Source organism: Branchiostoma lanceolatum, chromosome 19, assembly GCF_035083965.1.
Source record: "Branchiostoma lanceolatum isolate klBraLanc5 chromosome 19, klBraLanc5.hap2, whole genome shotgun sequence".
In the NCBI taxonomy this organism is placed as follows: domain Eukaryota; kingdom Metazoa; phylum Chordata; class Leptocardii; order Amphioxiformes; family Branchiostomatidae; genus Branchiostoma; species Branchiostoma lanceolatum.
In genome coordinates this window covers 23,190-40,445 of record NC_089740.1, presented here as the reverse complement: position 1 = coordinate 40,445, position 17,256 = coordinate 23,190, and the positions used below count along the sequence as shown (strand labels likewise).

Sequence of the window (17,256 nt, the reverse complement as noted above, 5' to 3'; positions counted from 1 at the left end):
TCGAGGACACCAACCTGTGCGCCATCCACGCCAAGCGCGTCACCATCATGCCCAAGGACATCAACAACCCCGGCCCTTTTCAGGGCCACCCACATATCCCAGAAAGATCTATATCCTTCCACCTTTCTTTAAACAGACGCAGTTGTTGCGCCTGAAATACAATTACACACCACTCGCACATCACCCCCCCCCCCACACACACACACACAACTTATACCTGTACACGCAAATCAATTCAGCCGACAGTGTAATGACTTTATCAACGTTAGAGAATGTTATGTGAACGCGTGCATTCGGTCGCGAACACATAACCTGTACACGCGTATAATATACATATAGGTCAGCTAGCATTAAACGACACCGTATTGCGGTCATTTCTTGTACTTGTATGATCGGTCTTGCTCACGCTTTGCGATAATTGTCTGTCAGCTATCTTGGACTGGGATATGTCGTATTTGGGTAATTTTATTCGTATATCTGCATTGTGCAGGCACTTGATTCAGTGTGAAGAGAACACAGTTCTTTCGAGAGGATGTGGGTGGCCCTGAAAAGGGCCGGGGTTCAGTTTCTTTAATTACTGAGCCTTGCTGGTCTTCTTGGGCAGAAGCACGGCGTGGATGTTGGGCAGAACGCCGCCCTGTGCGATGGTCACGCCGCCAAGAAGCTTGTTCAACTCCTCGTCGTTGCGGACGACCAGTTGAAGGTGACGGGGGATGATTCTGGTTTTCTTGTTGTCGCGGGCAGCGTTACCGGCCAGCTCCAGGACCTCGGCCGTCAGGTACTCCAGCACGGCCGCCAGGTACACCGGTGCGCCGGCACCCACGCGCCGCGCGTGGGTTTCCCTTGCACCCGACCGACCGGGAACTGGAGACCCGCCCGGGAAGAACGGCTCTTTGCCTTTGCGCGTGCCTTGCCACCTTCGCCACGTCCAGACATCTTGTAGTAGTCGATTGATTTACGTCAAACGGCAGAAAGAATGAGGGAATGAAGAGGCATTATCTCCTGTCCAAACAATTTATACCCCGCCGATGGATTCACGGCTTCAGCCAGCGAACCAATAGAGAGAGCTCACTCTCGGTGAGAAGAAGTTCTACCACGTCCGCACCTTAGACTAGACAATCCCCAAATTTGCATTGTTCTCCCATATAAAGGCCTGGCCGAGACGACAAGCGGAAAAGCCGCCAAAAGCCGCCAGGCCCGCAGGGGACAAGACGCGCGGAGAAAGAGAAGGGAAACCTTCGGCGTCTACATCTACAAGGTGCTCAATACGAAGCTTCTCGACTGGCTCACTACAACAAGCGCTCCACCATCAGCAGCCGCGAGATCCAGACCGCCGTGCGACTCCTGCTGCCGGGCGAGTTGGCCAAGCACGCCGTCAGCGACTAGACTACACACAACGCACACGCCGAAAAACCTGGGATCGCAGGCGACATAAGACAGTACAGAACTTATGTCCTGGAACACAACAACAACAACAAAAACAACAGGATGATCATGAAAGAAAACAAAGAAGTGAATTTTGACGTAATAAAAGTCTGCACACGTTCTTATTACACCAAACAAAGCTGACGCAACAAGAAACTTGCGCCCCTTGCCTTCTGCCGCCTGTGTCTAATTTTGTACCCGGAGGTAGAGAAGGTCGCTATACTTAGCTATAGGCGAACGAAGGGCACTGCCTTTCTTTCGCTCGTCTCAGTAAAAAAATACACACACACCTGTACCACCGTATACCATTAATACAGATATCAGCATTTATTCATTTCCACTTGTTTGGTAATAACAGATGTATTCATTACGAATGTGAATGTGTGAGCGATATAATTCTTTCTTTAGGATGTGGGTGGCCCTGAAAAGGGCCGGGGTTTCAAAGGGCTGGTTCTTCAGTATCAGTCTACGGACGGGCGCAAGGTTTGAGAGTTACGAAGGAAATCGGCGCCTTGTCTCTCGCCATAGTCGAACAAGAGTTCCGTTCCCTCCGAAATGTCACGGTTAGCTAGTAGGAGAACTGCCGGGTCTGGATCGCCTCCCGTCACTATAGCAAGTTTCAGATTTGCATTATTTCGGCTGTGGTTTATAAGCGCTGCCGGATTGCTGTCGGACACATTGCCATCGATGACAAAAACTGCCGCGCCTGTATAAACCCAAAGTAATTTGGCATGGTCTCCTTCTTCTAGAGAGTCAAGGCGTTGGACTGCTACTGAATTGGCGATTCTCTCTCCTCTGTACTCAGAAACTATACTACCTCGGCGTATGGTTTCCGTAGCGATTGCGCAGAGCCCTGCCGGCCTGAAGTCTTTCTTGACGAGGGCGGGACGGAACGCAACGGGTCTCTCCGTGGCCGGCATACTGATGTATCTTAACATTTCTTCCCGCGTGGTCAGCGATGGATGTCTGGTCGGCCTGGCAAACCGTATTCCAGAATAGCCTCTCTCACCTCCTCGAAGCTTTTTGGCGGTGACTAAGATTGCGTCTCCACGCTTGTTTTTTGACACCAGCGCAGATGCAACTTGTCTCTCGAACCGCTTCTTCGTCAGCATGGCTTCCGTCTGTGAGTCATGATCAGAGCGTAGTTCGCAATATGACTGATGGGATTGCCTCAGCTCGGAAGTCGTCACGAAATCCTCCAAATCGCCAGTAAAAATTAGGCAATCTCTGAGCCACTCATTCATAAGCGGGAGCGGGACTTTTCGTTTTCGCCTTCCGTTTAGAACATCTCTAATATGAGATGTGCCTCGTGCTGATCTAGACCCCATCATCTGCTTTCTGATATTGTTTGCTCGCGTTCGAGCACGACGCTTTGAGAGAAGTAACTCCGAAGTCTTACTTGGACACGATTGGTGTAAATAGTGGTTCTGACAGCGCATAAAATTTCATCCAATAGTGGCATGGTAATCAGCAGTTCGACCAATGAGACACCGTCTACATGTCCGTCCAAAATTTGCATATATTATAACTTCATTTTGTATTTCTAAATTGACGGAGGTAGGCGGGGCTATAGGATCGGTCTTACTGGCGCCGGTCGCGGTCACCGGTCGCGAATAGCCACATTATTTCTTAGAGTGTCTGGCACGCCATCCAGAAAGCTTTATTTATGTGGTGTCTAGCGTTCGACGTTTGCAGGCCGGAATATGAAGCATAGAGCTGTACCTTGCCCTCGTCTAAAAACGTGGTTTAGAAAACACGTAGTCATCACAGGACACTGGCACGATTTTTCACGGAGTTTCTCCCTGTTTCAGTCATACCGACACTTTTTGTCCAAGGCTGACGACAATACATGGCCTCTCGATCTCGGTTACAGGCGATTTAGTGGTCAGCTTGCCCGTTTGATGGCCGCTAAATACGTTCCTGTCAACGCAGTACATGATAACTTTCGAGGCTGGAGAGGTGTACAGATTGTTTGCCACTTTCCTTCTCAATCCTTAATTGAACCCCCGCTTGAACCCGTGAACCTTGCTGAAATTATCGACGTCGATCAAAATCTTCAAGAAGTACAGGTGGACGTTCCTCGGGGCGGCGTTGGAGAAACAACATCGCAAAGCCAGCAGAATCCCACTGGACAGGGTGATCAGATAGAACAAAGGGCGACAAACGACAGGACGGCCTATATTATCGACGTCGATCAAAATCTTCAAGAAGTACAGGTGGACGTTCCTCGGGGCGGCGTTGGAGAAACAACATCGCAAAGCCAGCAGAATCCCACTGGACAGGGTGATCAGATAGAACAAAGGGCGACAAACGACAGGACGGCCTATATTATCGACGTCGATCAAAATCTTCAAGAAGTACAGGTGGACGTTCCTCGGGGCGGCGTTGGAGAAACAACATCGCAAAGCCAGCAGAATCCCACTGGACAGGGTGATCAGATAGAACAAAGGGCGACAAACGACAGGACGGCCTATATTATCGACGTCGATCAAAATCTTCAAGAAGTACAGGTGGACGTTCCTCGGGGCGGCGTTGGAGAAACAACATCGCAAAGCCAGCAGAATCCCACTGGACAGGGTGATCAGATAGAACAAAGGGCGACAAACGACAGGACGGCCTATAGCTACGGCGAAGCCGTTCGACGGAGGAGAGACTTATCTCCGCGGGGATCCTTTCAGTATCCGCCACGCGTTGTCGAGTTTAACAGACAATCGCAAGATGGTGACCATGTAGGTGACGAAGGCCTAGCCACTAAAGCGCTGGCAGAAAACACCGTTGTCTCAGAAATTTTTGGAGAGAAAATAAGTACAGCTGAGGCAGATCGAAGAGAGGAAGACTGCTACCGTACCATGTGCCCTAAAATGATCAACTACAAAGATCGGAACGGTGCCCTTGTTGTTGTAGACACTCTAAGCGTCGCTAATAATTCTGTCAGCAAAATTCGCTTTGGGAGGAAAAACGCAAATTTGAAGCTCGTTGTGTGTTTTCAGAACGAAACTGAAGCTGTTCGCCTGTTTGCTGTTGCATCAAGACGGATAGATGAAGGAGAAGCACTCATTCTAGACACACGTATCCAGCACGACCAGTGTATGCAGGATCAGTGAAAAGATATCACCACCACGTGGACTTGGCCTCGGCTAATCATCATGAAGAAACCGGCCCTTTTCAGGGCCACCCACATCCGCAATAAAAGATCTATATCGTTCACGCTACGATGTTGTAATTGTTGCTGCGTTATTGTTAGGCTTTCACCTTCTACAGAATAGCCTACATTATATGTGCGCGTATTTGGCTGTGGCCGGCCGGCGCGGGCTGTTTGCGGGAACGGAAAAAAAAGTATACTGTAATTCTTGATTTGTTAGCTGTAACTTAATTTTAGCTAATTTAACTGTCACTAGTCAACCGCTGAAATTTCATCATCGCTAATATTTGATCACTAATATTTGAGACAGTAATGTTTGTTCAAACCGTTGAAATTAAGTGCCATGACCTACTCCTTTTTCCCCAAACCGCTATATTTTCCTGCCGCTATATTAAAGTGATTTACAGAGTATGCCCAGAAATAGACACAAATTAGGCCGTTAGTATTCGTTATGTTTTGTGTGTTTTGTATCATACTTTTCTTTCCAGCAAACTGCCCGGCGGCACTTTTGTACTCTCTCTTTGATTAGTTATAAAGATAACGCAGGGAGCTGGTAAACAGACTGATAATTTCTACCATTTCCGCCGTTGTTTCTTTATTCAATACCCACGTGCAACGCATGCACACGCCATACAGTTCTGCATCACACACCAACAACGGCAGAAAGAAAACCCAAATAGCAAAGAAATCGTGAGGAAGGGAGATCATGTTTAAAGAAAACAAAAAAGCAAAGAAAGTGTGAAAAGGTAGGATTTAAACCGTAAAGTTAGGAAACAAAGTAATGCTTTCTACCACGTCCGTGCATGTTGATCCACTATGAATTTGCATGGAGATCTGATATAAATCAATCATTGCACGAGCGCATTCACTCTTGTCTGAAACCCGAGCGCCATCGCCATGTCCGACAAACCCAGGGTCACAGGAGACAAGAAGCGTCGAAAGAGAAGAAAGAGAAGGAACACAACCTTCGATGTCTACGTAAACAAGGTCCTTAAACTGATGCACCCCGGGACCAGACTTTCAAGAATGACCATGGCCATCGTGAACTCCTTTCTGAACGACATCTTACAGCGGATCTCTGTCGAGGCTTCTCTCCTGGCTCACTACAACAAGCGCTCCACAATCGGCCCCCGGGAACTCCAGACAGCCGTGAGGCTGATTTTACCCGGCCAACTGGCCAAGTTCTCCGCCATCGAAGGCACCAAGGCCGTCAGAAGGTACGCCAGCTCCAAGTGAGTCTATCAGCGCCGCTCGAGACAACCCCGGCCTTTTTCAAGGCCACCCACATCTTCAATAAAGAGCTGTAGCATCACGCCTTCAAATCAGGACGTACACTGTTATTAATATGTCCAAACACCACATGCCACCGGCCTTACAATATGTATCTACACTAGTAAGCCTGGCCAATTGGCCCATCTCATCGCACAGACAGACAAGAACACTGCATTTGGAGTTTTAAAGCGTTCTTACCAACGCTCTTATCAACAAAACAGAATAACAAGGTCTCAAACAGAATAACAAGGTCTGCGAGTTTCGGAATAGTTTTAGTATGAGAACATAACTATCGGTCATCGTCCTTTGTCATACAATGTTTGAATGTGCAAAGTGAAGAAAAGTGACACGAACACAGTCCGTTTTGGGGTAGTTTGGTGGCCCTGAAAAGGGCCGGGGTTTTTGGTAGAGATAACACGGGTTTAAATCCTAGTCTTGTCCTGACAGGTTGCATGAAGCATAAAGTTTGCGTCCCTGAAAATGTCCAAGAATTTTAGTTAGGCGATAGAAGCTCATCTAAAAATTCCCAAACACTTCGAGACTTTACTCCTGCCCGTGGCCTTGCCGACTTCTCAACATTCTTGTCTTCTCCATTTCTTTGGCAGGGACAAGCGTGAGATGAAATATCCCCTGCCGTGTCTCCAGGCAAAAGTAGCTCTTTATAGGCCCAAGCATTTCGCCTCGCCGTCCCTCGCAGGTAATTCTGTGACGACCTGTCTCCGACCTCCATCTTTTTGTCGGACAGCAAACAATCTCGAAACCTGCTTTTGTCGTGAGACGAAAGGGGATAATCTTGGCGGGAATGTCTGGCGTGGCGTCAAGCCTCAACCTGTTCACAGTAGAAGAAATGGATTAATCTTTCCAGGAATGTCTGTGACGAAGCCGAAACCTGTTCACAGGAATTTGCCTTATCTGTGTTTCAGATCACTGTTTCCCTTGTGAGGTGAGAAATATCAGCAAAGAGTAACTAACGCTTGCTTTGAATATTTATTCAAGTTCCTTTTTTTCGTACACTAGTTGTAGAAGAACTATTGTAGAAGAAATATTCACTAAAAAGGGGATTTTACTTGTTTAATCTCAGGGCGTTATTATCGCAACATGGTAGGATATAGTTTACCATATCGACAGCCACGGAAAAGAAACAAGTGACCCTGATACATCGTTGTTTATTTAGTCACATCTCTATGACAGGTGGAGAAAGTGAAAGAGACAGTCCTTTCTTTATAGTAGTGGGTGGCCCTGAAAAGGGCCTGTTTTCTGTCTTTAACCAATGCCTAGGCACAGTTTTTGTTTCCACGGCGGGACGGCTTGAGTATGATGTTTCTTGGGAAGAGGTCGAGTTTGAGTTTGATTATTTTCGGGGTCACGCGCTTGGGAGGCTTGTCAGCTGTCTTGACGTCTTGTAAAGCTTTCGCCATAGGAAGGGGTAAAGGCGTTTTGAAAACGGCAACGTACTCTTTGAAAAGGCGAAAGAAACGCAGCTTTTGGGCGGTGTCCATTCTTTCTTGCGAGGCCAAGAGTGCTGAGATTGGATAAGGCAGATGTGTGTAGGAGGCGGCGACATACATGGACGACATATGCAGCCAGCGCAGCTTGCCCTTGTAGCGGCGGTCCTCTAATGTCTTGCCGCCGAGTCGCCGCTTCTTTCGCGAGGGAGAGCTTCCCGCAGTTGACATACTGCTAAGTGCTCGTTGCGAGTCAGAGAAGTGTTTCTCCTTTCCGTTTCAAGTAGATGCACGAACTTTTGCGGCCTCCAATCTGATTGGCTGTGGAATTCTGTATTCTCTGATTGGCTGTACGCGCTGATTGGTTGAATCCGTTACCACGTAAGTTCGGAAAACACGCGCTCCTCCCCCATGAATTCCAGTATCGTCTTCTGGCCGTCCAAGATGAACATAGAATTTATCCAGCCGGCTGAGCAGGGAGATTGGATGGGGTCGATTTTGATAAGAGCGGACACACCAGGCTTACCTCAGCTACTGTATGAACTAGAAATGGATCTCGTTCAAATGGACGCCGATTTCACCATCCCCCTATTTGACGTCACCATTTGGCAGAAATCGTACGCTGTGATCATCTTTTACACGATCCTCGACTTTCACCAGACCATCACAACTCTGAAAACCTCTCACCCTAATGTTGCCTTCATGGTACTCGGGCCTGGCTCATCATTTTGAAGACTTGGACGGCGCTCGGATCGGATCTAACAAACCGGCCCTTCTCAGGGCCACCCACATCCGCCAAAAGGATATATCGTTCACGCTGCTATTGTTAGGGTTTTACTTTGTGTGTAGCATTACATAGACTTCGCTCAGCAATATTTTATATTTTCGCCAAATGAAAATCCACAGAAACGTTAGAATGTAGGCGCCAGGCGAAGCGATGTAAAGATAGGCTAGAAGGAGGAACACACGACCCTTCTCAACGGGCTTTTTTGGAGACGCAATTGTTTAGCTTTTACCGTTCCCCTCGTCGTACCGCTTGTTTGCTGCTCCCTGCTCATGCTAGGGTCACATTTCCAAACCGGGGACCGGCCGGGCAGTCTTTGGGAACGAAAAGTATGATATAAAAGACAACAAAAACACAAAACGTACCCAAAATTATTCAAGAGCGTAGCTTGTGCAAATGTATGGACACACACTTTGATTTTTCGTTTCCACAAATAGCCCGGTCGGGCCCCGGTTACCAAATGTGACCCTAGCATTACTAACCTCTGTATGCTAAGGTCACTATTCCCAACCCGCGGCCCGGCCCGGCATTTTGCGGGAACGAAAAGTATGATGTAAAAGTAAAACAAAACGCAAACGAAAAGTTTCAATAATAAATCATTTGTGTATACTATTGATATGAATTGTGTTAATTTTCATTCACGCAAAACAGTCCGGCCGATGCATTAGCAGAGACCGTCACATATAAATGAGACGTAGGAAGCTTGTACACAAACTGATATTTTCTACAATTTCCGCCTTTGCTCGTTTATTCAATACGTGTAAGTTCTGTACGGTGAAATGTGTACATGCATACATTCTCAAGTCTCTATCTCCGACATTACGGCGCGCCGCTGACCCCGCCCTCTCCCATACGCTCAATTTTGGCCACGCCCCAAGGAACTCAAATCTGTCGTTATGGCATGGTTGTTTCAGTGGCACTTTCGATCCTAGATGTTTTACCTCGAGGATAGTATCTCTGCGAGCGGGCAGGGCTGGCTGATTTCGTTATTGATATCAGCCAACAACCTAGGCCTACATAGCGATGTCATCAACTCACTCGAAGTAGATTTCGTTGAATTGAATGCCGACTTCTCCTTCAGTCTATTCGGCATCACCTTGTGGGAGAGATCGTACAAACTGATCATCTTTAACTCATCCACAGACTTCCTCCTGGCGATGATATCTCTGAGGGCTGAACACCCTAACGTTACATTCACGGTACTTGTACTTGCACTGGATCATCATTTCGACGTCCACATGTTCATGTAGCACACCCAGAATCGAATACAGGTGAGGTGAGAAATATCAGCAAAGAGTAACTAACGCTTGCTTTGAATATTTATTCAAGTTCCTTTTTTTCGTACACTAGTTGTAGAAGAACTATTGTAGAAGAAATATTCACTAAAAAGGGGATTTTACTTGTTTAATCTCAGGGCGTTATTATCGCAACATGGTAGGATATAGTTTACCATATCGACAGCCACGGAAAAGAAACAAGTGACCCTGATACATCGTTGTTTATTTAGTCACATCTCTATGACAGGTGGAGAAAGTGAAAGAGACAGTCCTTTCTTTATAGTAGTGGGTGGCCCTGAAAAGGGCCTGTTTTCTGTCTTTAACCAATGCCTAGGCACAGTTTTTGTTTCCACGGCGGGACGGCTTGAGTATGATGTTTCTTGGGAAGAGGTCGAGTTTGAGTTTGATTATTTTCGGGGTCACGCGCATGGGAGGCTTGTCAGCTGTCTTGACGTCTTGTAAAGCTTTCGCCATAGGAAGGGGTAAAGGCGTTTTGAAAACGGCAACGTACTCTTTGAAAAGGCGAAAGAAACGCAGCTTTTGGGCGGTGTCCATTCTTTCTTGCGAGGCCAAGAGTGCTGAGATCGGATAAGGCAGATGTGTGTAGGAGGCGGCACATGTTCATGTAGCACACCCAGAATCGAATACACCGGCCCTTTTCAGGGCCACCAAAATCTGCACAAAGATCTCTATCGTTCACGCTATGATTCCTGCGTTATTGTAAGGCTTTCACTTTCTACAGATTAGCCATTAGCCAGATCATTATATTCACTATTAGCCTAAAGCGTACAGGTATTTGGCCGGCTGTGGCCGCATTTCCGAACCGGGTCCCGACCAGGCTGTCTGCAGGAACGGAAAATGAGGCCGTTAGTACTCGTTATGTTTTCTGCGTTTCTTTTCATACTTTACTTGCCCGCAAACTGCCCAGCGTTACTCTTGTAGTCTCCCGTACATTAATTATAAAGGAAACGCTGGAAGCTTGTACCATCTCTTTTTTCTTTATTCAATACGTGTAAGTTCTATGGTGAAATGTGTACATGCATACCTATCCGTCCGGACTGTGGGAAGGCCTAGCTTTGTTTTTCCCGTCTGACATCAAGATGTGAAAGGTTTTGTTTTAGCCGCTAACGATGTGAGAATTGCGAATTAATGCATTCCAATGCAAATTATCCGTTATATTGTTCTACTGCAGATATCGCCTCCTCGTGGGAATCTAGCAAATGCATCGTTAATGTGGCGCCGGCAAGTCTGAGGGCTATTCTAACGTCAGCCTTAAAAACCAGTCGCATACCGAAATAGGCACAGTGTGCGTCCAGACACCGGCTCCAAACCACCTGTCTGATGGACGACTCGTCCAACGAAGGCCCCTTCGAGAAAAGGTATGAAAGCATTTTGTCAATCTGCATTTTCACGTTTTGTACTAACATCCGACGGAGCGTTAAGATACTACGGCATAATGTGAAAACACTCAATCTTCACTGATGTACTTTACGTTTTGGTATTTCAAAAAATCGTCGAAAGAACCCGCCGAATTTCTGCCAAATTCACGTTTTTGTTTTTGTAATATCATCCGACGGAGCGTTAAGATATTACGGCACGAAACGAAAACACTCAATTTTCACTGACGTACTTTAGCTCTTGGTATTTCGAAAAATCGTCGTAAGAAGCTTAAGCCGCCGAAATTCTGCCAAATCCCTAACCCCTACATTTTGCCGCTTTTTTGCCCAGCCGGCACGCCATGTGCTTAACCGAACAGGTTTTCTATGCAGTTCGAATCGCTCCGCTCCGGAATCGTTCAATCTTCTAGTATAACTTCTGAAAATCTTGTTGGTTTGAAATCTGGAAGTGTTTGTAATTCCATTTCTACTGAGGTCACCTTCTCAACTGTTTTACGCCAAAATGTTTCAAGGCGTTGGTGTAGTTGATTTTGGTGCAGTCGACCTTTGACAAAAAGTTGCGGTACGGAAATGCCTCTCCAGTATTGTCAAAAGAGGGCCTACAGCAACTAGATGCGTGTAGTCGGACAAAATTCGCAAAGGCTATCTTATTTTTAAGGTTACTGGTACATAAAGATAGCGGTGCGGGTCTGGCGTGCGCTCTGTGGAACGGGTATGGACGCCGGTGCTGACGCGTTCATTTTTAGAATAAAAACGACGCCTCTGATAAAGTGGCCCCGCGCGATTTTGTAGGAAGGCCATTTCACACTCGAAATTGATAATGAATTATATACCACCTAAAAGTACAGACCTCAGCCGCCAAGCCACGTCAAGAGTTCGAGGCAGTTTTATTTTCCTTCCACGAGAGAAAGTAGTCCGTTCCATGACTCCGGGCGTCAACACCCCTTACAAGAAAGCTTGTCTCTGGAGCATATAACCGTATATCTTCCTGTTTTTACGTTATGTTTATCATTTCAGCCTCACTTGTTGCTTCTTTAGATTTATCGCTTTCCTGTCAATAATACGACCCGAAATCAGGTGATTTTCGTGTAATTTCCCATCTTGTTTTAAACCTGTTGTAGATTTCAAACCAACAGGAAATCTAGTATGTACCAAAGAGCAAACTCTGTAGTTTCTGTCGGCATATGACTTGTCATAGATTTCGAGGGCGAAACGCAGATGCCCGCAATCCGCGCAAAAGCCATGTCATAATTTTGAGTCCAGAATAGAACGCGTCTAGTTTGACGTTTTAGTGATTATCTACTCTGGACATTTACTTGCAACGTAGAACTGAATCTATAATTTTCAAGCTTCCCATTTTCCTCCTACAGATTTTTAGACCTATTTTCAACCTGTACCTGCACCTATTTGATAACATGACCTGAAATCAGTTGATTTTAGTGAGAACTTCGCCATGCGTTTTCCCCGATATCACAACAAAAGGAAATTTAGCGCGTAGAATAGACCAAAGTCTCTTCTCTCTGGTGGTATATAACTTATTCTGAATTTTGAGGCCGCTGTGGGCTTCCTTCTAAACCGCGCGAGGTCACCTCATCAGAGGCATCGTTTTAGTTCCAAAAAAGAATGCACAACACCGGCGTCAACTCCCGTTCCACCATGCGCACACCGGACCCGCACCGCCAGACTAAGATAGCATTTACTAATTCAGTCCGTCTCCAGGTAGTTTGTTTCTGTAGGTATCCTTTGACAATACTGGGAAGGTATATAAGAGCCGTAACTTGTGTTTAAAATTGGACTGCACTGGAATCAAGTGCACCGACGCCTCGCAACCTTTGGGCGAAAAACAGCCGGGAAGCTGACCCCGGGAGACATGGACAAACAGACCAGATTTCAAACCAACAAGACTTTTACAACAGTTATAGTCGAGGACTCTACGATTCTGACTCAGTATTAATCTAATATTGAATCGAGGGCGAAATGCAAATGCCCCCAATCTGAAAATCGTCAAGAATTTAACTCTTTACGGCACCGCCATCCTCCGAATCTTACTGTGTTCAAAATATGATCAAGTAACTAGCTAAAATCGTTGTAAGAAACACAAAAATGCCTCGTATCGAGAGCACATGGCATTCCCTTCTAGTTCATATAACGCAATTTAAGTAAAAAGGCCGCCAATCGGGTTTAACGCAGCTGTGAAAGTCAGATGAAATTTCATCTAACTATTGTGCGACAAGCGTTTTCTTAGCAACGCCGTCGCGGTACGATTCCGTAATGAACTTAAAATCGAAAAGATATACGGTGATATACTCCCGTAACAAGCTTTCTTGTAAGGAGTCTTGACGCCCGGAGTGATGGAACGGACTACTGTCTCTCGCCGAAGGAAAAGAAAACAGCATAGAACTCTCGGCATGGCGTGCCGGATGTGTGAGTTTTCATCCAAAGGAAGTCTAAACTATCGTCGGGCGAAGCGATATAAAGAAAGGCTAGAAAAGTACAAGGCACACGGTGTAAACATATACGATGCGTGGCGCGCGTTCAACAGCCCGTCAGGAACTTATCAGAAATTCACAGTTTTACTGGATACAGTCACGCAAAAATAGAAGTACAATGTATTGCGGTGTGCGGGGCCGTTTTAACATGACTTCACGGCTGTATTATCAAAGAAACAATTTTCATTTTGATTACAAGGAAAAGGACCTCTAGAATTGAAAAAAAAATGATAGAGAATAACAACTTTTCATCAACACTTCAGTACTTCCTAAAATAACATCGATCGCCGTTATTTGTAGCCTGGAAACCATACCATGGCATCGGCGGCTCTCCGATATCTCTACGGCCCTGGGAGTGACCCCCGCCCGCCCAGAGAGCTTAGCCCGCTCGGGGTGTTGGTTTACGGCCTTGGATTGAATTAGCTTAGCAACAAGAGAGCCTTGGAAGTAAATTGTTCTGCAGCCTTGTGCAACGCTCTCGTCGTCTTAGATGGCGGCCATGTTAGATATGGTAATGAGCAGCGGGACCGAACAGCTGACACGCGCGCTAACATTGCGCACCAATCAGAGCTCAGCGGAATAATTAGATCAGTCTACTCTGTTCCCATTGGGTGCATGGGATCGGGGCCGTAATCACTCGGTCCCAGTCTCTACGGTGGCGGCAAAACTACGGTGGCTGCGAAACTCTATAAGAAGACGATCCGACAGAAACGGGTCAATTTTGATATCAGACTGGGCCCGGTAAAACACGCCTAAGCCGATCCGTAGAGACTGGTGACCAGGCTACGTTATTTGCTGATTTCACAGTTCGTCTAAAACATGATTTTGTGCCTTTTGTCTCTTATGCAGGCATTACGACGATGCTGTCCGAGCGAACGACGGTCTCCTACAAAACCATTCACTTCATCAATGCTTGGAAGGAGATTTGGAGGCGATTTCACCCGAACCAGCGTCCCTTCGGCTTCAGACAGACACCGACGGCATTACACTAGAGCTGAATTCCCTCCAGGCAATTCGCCCTCCATCAGACGTGTTTGTTGCAACAAGGTGGAAGCCAAAATGCTGCAGAAAACTGGTGGAAAAAATGACGCCGTCCTGGATCTACAGGTCTGTTCAACTTCAAAAGTATGGAAGGGATGTTCCCGGTGCATTTCTTTGTCAGTCATTATGTGGAACCAATATATTGCTGTGCGCATCTTTAAGATGGGATGCAGACTCCCAAGCCGCCTCAGATTTCTACGACGAACTCGGCTCCTCTACCCTGGGAAACTGGCTGTCGCAGCGTGCCGAGAGTTTGTTGAAACGGACATGGGATGAACTACGGAGACTGGCACCCACATCGAACACCCTTCTCCATAACTTAGCGAGACAGAAACTTAACACCGGTATCCCTCTCAGGGTGTACAAGGCTGACTGGTTGCAATTCGCCATGGCGTTTGACAGCGCCCTGGCGCAACTGACGGCTGGAGACGGAGAGATGTGCCCCTTCGCCGTAAGGATAGTTCTTGAGTGCTTCGGCCAGAAAATGCCACATAACACCGCGAATGATGCCGCTCAGCTTGATGAGGTCAATGCCACTCCTAATGTCAATCCGCTTAAGACCCTCGCCGACCTAAGAATTCGAAAAGAATTCGTGGGAACATCAGCCCTGCATATAGGTGTGTCAGTCGGCTTGCAGGATCGTGCCGTGTCCACGCTTTGGCACCGAAACTTACGCGTCAGCTTGTTCAACCAGAACTGGCAAAAGTACAACGTAATGGGTATGGATGACGTCATCAACATCACGACTAGAAAAGACAGAAAACCTGCAGCAGCTCTGTCCCGCGCGATGACAACCGATACATTTGATCTCACCTACGCCCAAGCATACAACCCGCTGTCTTCAAAAATGTCAAGCGGTTGGACGAAATCACTGACAAACGGGCTTCCAGTCACCTTAGCAGCGGCCTCAGGTCTTGCACTCCACAAGGCCACAAAGTCCACACACGACTTTGTACAAACGGCCCTAGATGGGACGGTACAAGCCAGTCTCGAAGAGATAACAATGGATTTAAACCCTGCTACGTATGCACGTTTTGAAGTGGTGCTGACATGTGATGGTGAGGATTTATCAAGTGAAGCTGCCACAGAACAGGTGAAATATCTGGTGGCGACGCTGAGGCGGGAACTTTCCGGCCCTATACCAGTCATCATACCGGTCCATTCAACTGTCCTCCATCGGTTCGCCCACAGAACCCTGACCGACCTGACAAAGCCAATTCACGCGGCCAACGTGGACACCACGCAAGGGCACTCCCGTCTGGAAGTAACTACCATAGCAATATCTGAAGTGCTTTTCCGTCTTCTGCTTGTCGGGCGGGTGGATGGGCGGGAAAGCGCTTATCTCCACGGTTTGGGGATCCGGCCAGACAGTCCTTGGAATGGGTTCACTACCGTCGCAGAACCCAGCGACACCACCGGATGGACGGTAAAGAAAGGGCTTGTCGACACATGGGCCCGAGAAGGCGTGCTGTGCGCGCCTCCATGGCGTCTCCTTTCAGCCAATGACAACGGCATGTTTTGCCGCATGCACCGAACATTGTCTGTCATTCTCACTACTTGTGAGGACCACCCAGAGAGAGGCAGTGACTTGGCAGCAGCATTTGCTGAAATCTACTGGACGCACGTTAGAACTGAACTCACCCAAATAATGTTGTCCAGGAATATGCGAGCCCTACTACCCATAGACGGAATAGATGCCCTGTTCGATGGTACGCTTGAGGGGAGAGGGGTAAGGGTTACTGGGAAAATAGACGTTGCAAAGGTGACTGACATGCTCTGTGATGTTGCCCCGGCCAACCTACCGACGTTTTGTAGCTTCGAGGCAGTGGTGGATGCAATCTCCAGACAGGGAATCTCGGCAGAGAGTCTGAGACACCAGATGTTAGAACTTCTCCGACAAGACAGGGAACTGACAACATTTCCGTATGTCGACGTAAAGAAAGGCGGACTGAAGGCCGTCAGGGCGGGATTTCTGCTCAGGGTACAGGGAGGAGAACACGTCTACCGCGATATCTGCATCCGGGCAAATGCAATAGTGTCTGGGGACTTTGGAGCTCGGCTGAAACGAGAATCTCTTGACCCATCCAAGTCGTGGGTCACCCAAGTTCTGCAGAGAATTGAAACGGTTTCCAACGAAAACACGACGCTGACGACCAACTGCATTGCCTTTGTATATGCCGTGCTTCTCCACAAGAGGGGATTCAAGCTCAATGTTGCTGCTATCAAGAAATTCAGGTGCAACAGACACATTCCGGTTATGAAGTTACAAGAGGCCAACGTCCTGGGAAGGGGTATGTCAGGGCGTCTTAACGAGGCACACCAGGACATTGTCAGGTTGACAAACATTCCGGACAGGCGTCGCATGGTCAACGGCAGTCTGTCTACTTCGCCTAGTGATGATGAATCCGATAGGAGATGCAGAGCAAAACCTCCTAAACGGAGATTCCCGCTATCGGACGAAAGTGAGGACACAGCTAGAGCTGGACTGTAGGAACATGTATATGCTGCAAATAGATTATCTTTCTTCGATATATGTAACGATTGTTGAATACACATTGAAGTGTTTGCCGTGAATGTTCCCGACGGCTTAGCCGCAGAAGCGCTGGCAGAAAACACCGTTGTCTCAGATATATTTGGAGAGAAAATAAGTACAGCTGAGTCAGATCGATGATTGGAAGACTGCTACCGTACCATGTGCCCTAAAATGATCAACTGCAAAGATCGAAACGGTGCCCTTGTTGTTGTAGACACAAACCAAGCGTCCCTAACAATTCTGTCAGCAAAATTCGCTCTGGGAGGAAAAAACGCAAATTTGAAGTACGTTGTATGTTTTCAGAACGAAACTGAAGCTGTTCGCCTGTTTGCTGTTGCATCAAGACGGATGCAACAGTTCCAAAATGTCATCTAGTCACAGAGGAAAATTATTGTTTCTCTAATAAAGTTGTTTGTCTTAATTTTGATGCCTTTGGCTATTTGTGTGCCCT

At 47.2% G+C, this 17,256-nt stretch overlaps 2 protein-coding genes across 3 annotated transcripts in view; both read left to right on the top strand.

Annotated features, from left to right (window-relative positions):
• LOC136424943 (uncharacterized) overlaps nt 1-17,226 on the top strand; it is a 63,421-nt gene extending 46,195 nt beyond the window's left edge. The window contains exons 2-4 of one of the 2 annotated variants that reach the window (XM_066413598.1): nt 9,212-9,339; nt 10,538-10,724; nt 14,081-17,226. In XM_066413598.1, the coding sequence (XP_066269695.1) occupies nt 10,687-10,724; nt 14,081-16,763 (2,721 nt within the window). In that variant the 5' untranslated portion in view covers nt 9,212-9,339; nt 10,538-10,686 and the 3' untranslated portion in view covers nt 16,764-17,226. The remainder of the gene's footprint in view (nt 1-9,211; nt 9,340-10,537; nt 10,725-14,080) is intronic. The other variant, XM_066413597.1, reaches the window with a different exon arrangement.
• Nucleotides 5,155-6,458, top strand: LOC136424949 (histone H2B-like). The gene has a single exon (XM_066413604.1). The coding sequence runs from the start codon at nt 5,465-5,467 to the stop codon at nt 5,801-5,803; it is 339 nt and encodes a 112-aa protein (XP_066269701.1). The 5' UTR covers nt 5,155-5,464; the 3' UTR covers nt 5,804-6,458.
• Nucleotides 17,227-17,256: the final 30 nt, after the last annotated feature.